The 9,086-nt window shown below is 46.7% G+C and overlaps 1 protein-coding gene across 1 annotated transcript in view; it reads right to left on the minus strand.

Annotated features, from left to right (window-relative positions):
- Positions 1 to 8,613, minus strand: part of Ppp1r2 (protein phosphatase 1 regulatory inhibitor subunit 2) — a 29,701-nt gene extending 21,088 nt beyond the window's left edge. Inside the window, exon 1 of the mRNA XM_006974486.4 lies at positions 4,088 to 8,613. Coding sequence (XP_006974548.1) covers positions 4,088 to 4,209 — 122 coding nt within the window. The 5' untranslated portion in view covers positions 4,210 to 8,613. The remainder of the gene's footprint in view (positions 1 to 4,087) is intronic.
- Between the last annotated feature and the right edge of the window lie 473 nt (positions 8,614 to 9,086).

Below are 9,086 nucleotides of genomic sequence, written 5' to 3' on the forward strand. Positions count from 1 at the left end.
GGATTCAGATTAGGCATAAAACTACAATTTCTCCCTAAGACAGGATATAGTAACATTTAACACACTTTTAATAACTGTAAACAAACACTTTCACTCATATCTGAAAAATACACCTTACAATGAATAGCATCTTATAATCACAGGGATTTTTTTTCTTTTTCTGGTGAAAGTTTCTTAGACTCAGTGGGGCAATGTTTTCAATGAACTGCATACATTTGCTCTAGATGTTAGGTTAGGCCTTTGTAAAATGTGCACTACATTCGAACTATCCTGAAACAACTATGGGAACTCCACAATCATAGGAGAGGACAGCGGCTTTCGAAACAGTTGAGCAGTGTGGTACCAGGTTGCAATGTGCTTGTACTTAACTTGCCTAAATATGTGGAACTGTGGAGTGTATCCATTTTTAATTAACTAATACTTGACAAATGTCACCACTCACAGGAAATAAGTTATTAATTCAATTAGAACTAGAAAATAAAAACACCTGTCAGATATGTTGGTGTGTACCTGTTATCCTATATCTCTGGGGGTTAAGGCAGGAGAACTGCAATTCCAAGGGTTTATATAGTGAGATCTTATTTTAAAAACAATGCAATAAATCATTTAAAAACAAACAAATTTCCAAATAATGATTTGATCAGTCTTGAAAAGAACTGAAAAAAAAAAAAACAATCAAAATACTAAAGACTATTTTAAAAGTTGAATTTACCAAATTTCTGAAATCCCAATGTAAAATTTACAAACCTCACTTTACTTATATATTGTCCTTTTAACAAAACTTTGTACTTGCTGAGTACGGGTGGTGTGTGTGTGAAGGTCAGAGGACAACCAGGGTGTCAGTCCTGGCCTTCCTTGTTTGAGATGGCACCCTTTTTTCCCAGAGTATGCCAGGCTGGCTGAAGCTCAAGCTTCTAGGGACCCCAGGGTTCTCCTTCCTCTGCTCCCCATCTCTCTACACAAGCACCGGAATTACAGATGGCATGCTCTCCTGTCTGCTCTTACATGGGTACTGGGGATTCAAAGTCAGTCCTCACACTGGCACAGCAAATGCTTTACCCACTAAGCCATCTTCCTCAATCCCTATATTCACTTTAAGAATTATAATAGTATGCATGTGAGTATGAATTATGCTCTCAGTAATTAGCTGCTATATAAAATAATATCGTTCAGTAACTGGGGGCAGGTGAGAGGGATACTGATGAAGCAATTACATTTTACATGATACATGCATGTCAAAAGGCAGGCTTCCCTCTTACTTGCAGGCTCTCTAACTGGGAATTTCCTTACTGGAACCCCTCTCTATATAATCTGAACAATACTGAAGGTGGTTTCCCGGATGCTCACAGACATCGGCAGAAGAGGAAAAAATTGAACTGTCCACAGAACATGTTGCCAGCTGTGGCCAAATATGGAAAGGCTTTGCTTGCTGCTCTCAGCTCTCATTCTTAAGTGCTCTTTGCTTTTTCTAATTACTAACATACATTTCTGAACTCCCTGTACAAAAGGATGGGTTTCACTGACCTTTGGATACATGTACATCACATGCTTTGCTCATACTTCATACAAGTGTGTATCTTCTTTTCCCTTCTCTTTCCATGTTGGGGATCAAACCTAGAGTCTTGCATATGTGAGGCACACTCTACCACTGAGCTACATCCTAGCCACAAGTATGCATTTTGTGGTCTACCTAGTACTATGAACTTCACTGTTTCTGCTGGTGAGTGGCTCCTGAATGTGAAGTGTTGCCCAGTGTCCCTAAGTCCAAGAAGGCCATGCTGTCACTTACAATGGATAAACTTCATCTGGGCTTGAGTGCTACTGGCCATGAATTCAAAGCTAATAAACACTACATATTAAATAAGGTGTCTTTAAGTAGAAACACACAAAACAAGGTTAAGCAATGATCAGATGATGACAATTTATGACCAGAGGCTTGAGAGAACATAATCCCTTATTTTCCTTAGGATCAAAGACTCAATGCTTGCAACAATGCTTAGCATCTGTGGGACAATTAAAATTACTAGAGTAACAGCAATCAACTTAGATCTCTGGCTGTTTCCACATTAATATGATGGCCATCTGTGTTATACACTGCTCTAACATTTCCAATTAGACTGATATGCTACCTTTATGTTTCTGGATTCTAAGTATATCACAATTGCAAGAGCCACTTGTTTTAATTCTTTTTAAATATCAGACTGGGGGTATTGATTTTAATTAAATTAAGCATAAACATAAAAAGTTTGTTTCAAATTACACTATTATTTCTGTTAAGAGACACTATTACTATTGCTTACGTGAATTATGACAACACAGTTCTATGAATTTTTTTTTGCTTTATAATCTTCCAACAGTGATTATTAAAAGGCTTATCTTTTACCAGCTGGAACTATGTATCATAAACTTCAGTGAATTAGAGTTTGGTAGCGCCTGCTGAAGATACGGCTACAACTACAGTCAAGGCAATCAACTAGCTTATAAACTAGCTTTTAAGTGGACCTGCCTTGCCAGGAACTCTTTCAGAAGAAGCAATTTATCTAATGGAATCAGCCTCATTTAGTGGAATGGGGGGGGGGGGTATCTGAATGTAAATCCATCCCGGGCAACCATGGGAGTCAGGGGAGGCTAACCTATAGCACGGTGCTCTAGATTACAGTACATCACATTTAAGAATGCATGGAAGTCAAGCGGGCAGAAAAAAAAGATACGTGGTAGTTGGAAAAAAGCTCACCTGGATAATATGAAAGTCAAGGAGAACCCCATCCCTCCTGTTTAATATTCAAGCTGTGGAAGTGCCTTCTGTAGCTATTTTTAAACATCTTGATCTTCTTGCTATTGCTATGTTTCGGGCATTCTGTTTCTCCAATGACCTACAACCACTCCAAGCAGAGGTTGGGAGTTGCACGTGAAAGAAAGCTAAGAGTCAAACCAGAAGAACGGAGGTGGGGGCGTTGCGGGGCAAGGCCGAGGCCCTTTCTAGTTTCTGCAGGCCACAATCCGAAACAGAACTTCCCTAAATCTGTTCCCAGCTAGTCACTCTTAGGATTCTAAATTAGATCCTTATTATAGGAATGCCCTAGTTCTAATAGTCTTAAGATTTCATCAGCACCCTCATTTTAGGACGCTACTACTACAAATTTCAGTAACTTTTCTAAAGCTTTATTTCCGAATGCAAGAGTTCTTACTTACATTTTTAGTAACTCATACTATCCAAGCCCCCTTACTGTCTGACCCAGAGGTATCCTTATACCTAGACACTGTACTGTAACAGTATTTTCATTGAGCACTGAACCCTGGGTAGTTTCCTCTGTAGCCAAAACACCTCTTCTCAGGCTGGTATATTGATCCATTATACAAATGTACCATAATTAATATTTCACCAGTTCTCACTAATGGACCTTGGGTGGTTTCCAGGTATTTACTATTACACACAATGCTCTCCCGTCAACATCCTACCTGGCTTCTCTCTGAAACAGTTCAGAGTTTAGATACGCCGGACTGGACCCAAAGCTAGAAAGCACCAAAACTCTAACTTCAGGTACAAAAATACTTCGCAGTAATAACTTTCCATTAAATCTACATCAGTGACTTTTAAATTTTTGGTTTCACTTAGTGCGGAGATTATAAACCAGGAACTGGCAAGTCGAATGCGGGAAGATAGATGCTTAGTGGGGTTTGTGTTTATGTTGTCTTTTTTTTTTTTTTTTAATTTTGTTTTGATCTCATTAGCCTCCCTAGACTGAAATTGAGGGTCAAGAAAGTAACTCTTCGGCCGCAGAATTTTAGCTACCTCGGGCTTAGGGTACCGAATCATAAAAGCTTAAGAGCTAACGCTTTGAAACTTCAATTTGCTTCTTTAGTGTCCCCAGGGCCACCAAGTTCAAAAGCCAGGTTTACAACGCGCACCTGCACTTAACAAATAAAAACACGACAGACGCCACCTCCGCCGCCCGAGCCTCTGCCGGCTCCCGCCCCACCCACCCCCCGACCCTGCCCCGACCCCGCGGTCGGAGGAGCAGGGCCGAGGCCGGCTCCCGGCAGCCGCCCGCCCGCCCGTCCGCCGGCCTCCCCGGCTCTCTCTCACCTCAGCTCCTCTTCGACGGTCCGGCGGGGCTGTTCGGCCGAGGCCACCACCGGGGAAGCCGCAGAGGTCTTGTTCTTCAGGATTCCCTTGATGGGCCGGTGCGAGGCCGTCGAGGCCGCCATTGCCGGTCGCTCCGGCTGTTGGCTCAGGGTCGCTGCTGGCGTGGGGTCCTGGAGGAGAAGGGGTGGGCGCTGCAGAGACCCTCCAGGCGGCCGCGGAGCCCAGGCCGGGCTAAAGCAGCCGCACCCGCTGTCGCGGAAACCACTACCGGGCGTCACCGTCACGACACAATGCCCGCAAACGCCACAGCCGACGCCGCGCGGCGGGCGGCCCTCAGCCGCCGGCACAGCAGACCGCGGCCCGCGGAGGAGGCCGGACGAGTGGCCCCAGCGCGGGAGCGACGCGGACGCCCAAGCCCAGCTCGGCCGGCCCTCTCGCGATATCTAGGGCGGGGCGGGGCGAGGACAAAGCCAGCCCTCCAGCCCCGCCCCATTCCGCCCCGCCCCGCCCCGCCGCTCCTCGGTGCTCGCCGGGCTCAGTGGCCAGCGCGCTGCAAGTGTGTAAATCTTCAGCAAAGCGTCTGTTTTGCGTCTGGCTGCTGTACAGATTTGCAGGGCGGTCAGGCACTCTCTCCCATCGCCATCGCCGTATGAGGCCTTGTTGCTATTTCTGTTTGTTGCCAGAAAACTGAGACTCAACGGTGACTCACTCCCCAAAGATAAGAGTCGTTAGCTGACTGTGAACGATTTGGCTCCCATTTATGTTTAACCTTTGTAATACTTTTCTTTCTTTCTTTCTTTCTTTTTTAATGAGACAGGGTCTTTCTATGTAGACCAGGCAGGTCTCGAACCTATAGAGATCCACCTGCCTCTGTCTCCTGAGTGCTAAAGACCTGTGCCACCACACCTAGTCCTTCATAATATTTCAGCTCCCTGTTACAAAATCATGGAATATCAGTATTGGAATGGTCCTCAGAGACCTATTATGAAACCACAGAATAGTCACTTTTAAGGCATCATAGAAAGCCTACGTTGGAATGACCTGACCTCTCTCTACCGTTGGAGAAGCTGATGGACAGAGAGAAGACATAAACACTGCCGCTTCCACACAGCCTGTCTGTAGGACAGGAAGAACGTAAGAAGGGTAATGGAAGCCTGGAGTGCTTGCTGCCTCTACAAGACAAGGAGCAGCAGGGTGCCAGAAGTCAGAGGAGCCCCTTGCCCCGGATTCGAACTCTCAGTGCCCTCAGAGGGACCCCAGTCTCCTGCACTTAGTTTGGGAATTCAGGACCCCCGGTACACAGCTGTTACTAAGAGCTTCTCAGGTGTGACACATCGCGTCCCACCTCCTCCACTCTCCACCTCCATCACCATCCAGCTGTTTTTCACTGCTCTCTGCTGAGCAGACCTTGACCTGTGACAGGCCAGAGCAGACCCAGGCACATGGAAGGGCCACCTCATCAGGGTCACCCCGCCCCATGGGACCTTAAGAGACCACGAGGTGTCTTGTAGGGACTTTGTCACGGGGATGCCCATACCATGACATGGTTATCCAGCCACTGGAGAAGCCACAACTCCCTCCCTGCCCCCAACTCTGACTCAGGAAGCCTAGACAGAGGAGATTCCTGAAACTTCTGTCTGCTGGGGAGGGAGAGGCGGGGTTCTCCTTTAAGTAATAATGGCAGAATGAGACCGGCTTTGGCGTCCGGGAGACAATACGCAGCTTGCTGTCTGTCTCTCGGACTCGGTTCCTGACAACAGCGCCAGGTTTCCTGAGACGGTTCAGATTTTCCAGGCTGGCCCCGGCTGAGTTCCTGCCAGGGGAAGGCCTCAGTAAAGGAAGGGATGCAGATGGAGATAATGGAAAGGAAGTGTGCAGGAAGGTTAGGAGGGAAGTGGCTTTGCTGGTCACAGAGCTGAGTGTGTCCCGGGGTTTCTGAGGCAAAGCTACGGCGGCAGTCCTTGGCTTGGGGCCCACCTCTGTTCCCAGTCCAATGCTTCCTGCTTCCCTCCTCCCTCCTAGACTGAGATCGCCCAGTAGATCTCATGTTAGAGCCTGTCAGCCGGGTCTAAACCAAGGAGGGCCAAGAGTGTTTCCAGCCCGGAAAGCAGCATACTGTGTCTTCCCCTTCTAGCACTTTCGTGGCCCCTCCTGTCCTGTCAGAGCCTAGGTCAGCACTGATGATCTTGTTTTCGAGAGAAGACAGGAAACTTCTTCACGTTCATAATTATTGGGTCATTCGCTTTGTTCCTGCTTGACCAAACTGAACTGACCGGGCTCATAATTAAGCATTGCCTGGCTTGGAGAAAGGAAGCCCTTTCATGAACAGGGCTACCACAGCTAGACATAATGCATTTTATTACAGTAAGCTAAAAGCCACTGGACTGGAAGGCGAGTTCTCTGTGGAGCCTTGGAAAATCCTCCCCTCATCAGAGTTAGACTTTTGCTTTATTCTGTTCTATGCTTGATTCCACTAAAAGTGAATACAGATGCAAGTTTCTTAACCGGAAAACAGCATGGAAACTCGGCTACAAGATGATGAGCACCCATGTATATTTTCTTCGTATTTTGGAATGGTTGATGTTGTGCCCTGGGCACAAGACTCCCGAAGAGACCACCAGAGACACGAACTCACCAAAATGCAAAAGCGAGGTTTATTTCAATTCAAGCCGCGGCAGGGACCTCAGTCAAGCACCCCGATACAGCGGAGGCTGGAGGAGGTGCCCGCCCCTCTGCGAGCTCAATTTTTAAAGGCAAAAATCACAAGGTTACGTCATTTAGGGGTGCAAGTACAGGTACAATTCTGATTGGCTCAAGTTTCAGGGGCTTTTCAGAATTTCCGTGTTATCTTACTTTGTAGTTTTAACCAGTTGTTTGTCAAACTTCATAGATTACCTCTGGCATTGGGGCATTCTATAGTTAATCAATGGTTACCAGATAGTCCTTCAAACATCCTGACTTTGTACTTCGACCATCTCCGGCATTGGGGCATTCTACGGTTAGTCAGTTGCTACCAGATGGCTCTTCAAGCCTCCTGACTTTGTCCTGGGACTTATGTCAGCAGCTCTGAGAATCTTGAAACTCAGGCCTGTTTCAGGCTGGGGTGAGGGGCTTGCTTGAAATGGGGGTGCTTTGGTTCTTCAGTTGACTCAGCTTATTCCTCAGTGTAGCCAGAAGATCTCCCTCCCTGCCCCTCCTGTGAAGGTGGCTCCTGGAGGTCACCTGGACCAAACAGCACAAGTGCCTCATTTGATAGTAGCTGTGCTTCATCTCCTGCCTGATGGCCACAAGATGGAATCTCCCAGTTTGGATTCTCTTTCTGTTTTAAGCTCAAGGCAAATCACAAACACCATTTTAGAAAAAATTAGGGCCAGTTCAGCGGTAAGGTGCCTGCTGCCAAACCTGACCTGAGCTTGATCCCCAAGGACCTACATGGTAAGGAGAGACACAACTCTTACAAGTTGTCCTCTGACCTACACACACACACACACACACACACACACACACACACGCACACGCACACTAAATGAAATGTAATTTAAAAAATAAACATTGGACAGGATCGTCTGCCCTTCATTTTTGCTCTTGTTTGAAGATTTTATGGTGGTTGCTTGACCGGAGGCAGGTTCATGGGAGGGGAAGAACTCTAACTTTAATACCCTTAGCATGTGGCTGAGTCGGTCGGCTTTCTGTCTTGGAATGGACTGCTAAGGTCAACAGCACTGGAGTTCCCACTGAGAGCAGAATCCTAAACTCCAAAGCTGGAAGTGGCTCCAGTCGCTGCTGGTTCCATCCTGACAGCCTAAGCCATCAACCTCAGGTCCACAAGAGTGCTCCACCCCAGCCTCTGAAAAATACCAGAGGTTATGACTTACTGAATCAGTAGTGGCTCTTTGTCAGGAATAGCACAGTGTCCTTTTTCTCTTTAGGTAATTCCTCCCTGGGCAAGAAGATCACAGCTTTTGCAGAGGCAACATTATCTGATCAAAATACAAAAAGTATTAGAAAGGGAGACAGAGTCCCAAAGGGTGCCAAGAACAAAGATTAATTACTCTCTGCCTGAAAAATAGCTTTGATGTGCTTCTGTGAGACCCTGCTTGCTGTCCTTCAAAGACAGAACGCTGCAGAAGCTTGGGAGTGGCCGGGACACAGCACATGGCCTTTTCAGGACACAGCTTTCAGGAATCTCTAGGTGCTTCCTGACCCTTCAAAAAGGAGCCAAGTCCCCAGAATCGGGACAAGCAGTCTTCTTCAAGGCCCGTGAGAGCAAAACTGGAAAGAGGAAGAATAAGCCACGGCGATTTGGGGAGTGCGATTTGGGGAGTGGTTAGCAAGAGATGGGAATCTGTGTTTTGGTAACACTGAATTTATCTTGTGCTGGCTGGAAATCACTCTGGTCTGGTTTTTTGGGGTTTTTTGTTTTGTTTTGGTTTTTTTTTTTTTGTTTTTTGGTTTTTTTTGGCTTGATTTTGTTTTTCTGTAATTGAAAATGTTCCATACTTGTTCACTGGTTTGATTTGTAAATTCCTGGAAAAAGTAAGCAAAGTTTCTTTGCGTCAATTTGGCCAGATCCAGTTGCATTTTATCATTCTAGAAACTCATGATGGGATAAGGAGTAGACTATGACTCCAAACACAGAGGCTGGGGTGTTTCTGGGGGTGGGGGGGAGGGCTGGTTCTGAACACAGACCAGGCCCTGGGTTCCATCCCCGGCACCCTTCCCACCTCCTCATGAAAGTCACAGGACTGGGTGAGGGGCCCAGTGAGTTAAGGCATCTGCCACCAAGCCTGAGTTGACTCCGGAGACCCACACGGTGGAAGGAGAGAACTGACTCCCACAAGCTCTTCTCCGACCTCCACATACGTGCTATGACACACACGGATGTGTGCACGAGAGCACACGTGTGCACACACAATAAAATTAACAACAGCAACCCCCAGAATCCATGTGATGTGGGCCTCAATAATTCAGGGAGGTCATTAAATGCTTTGAAGCCCAC

This window comes from Peromyscus maniculatus, chromosome 12 (genome assembly GCF_049852395.1).
Source record: "Peromyscus maniculatus bairdii isolate BWxNUB_F1_BW_parent chromosome 12, HU_Pman_BW_mat_3.1, whole genome shotgun sequence".
Classification (NCBI taxonomy): domain Eukaryota; kingdom Metazoa; phylum Chordata; class Mammalia; order Rodentia; family Cricetidae; genus Peromyscus; species Peromyscus maniculatus.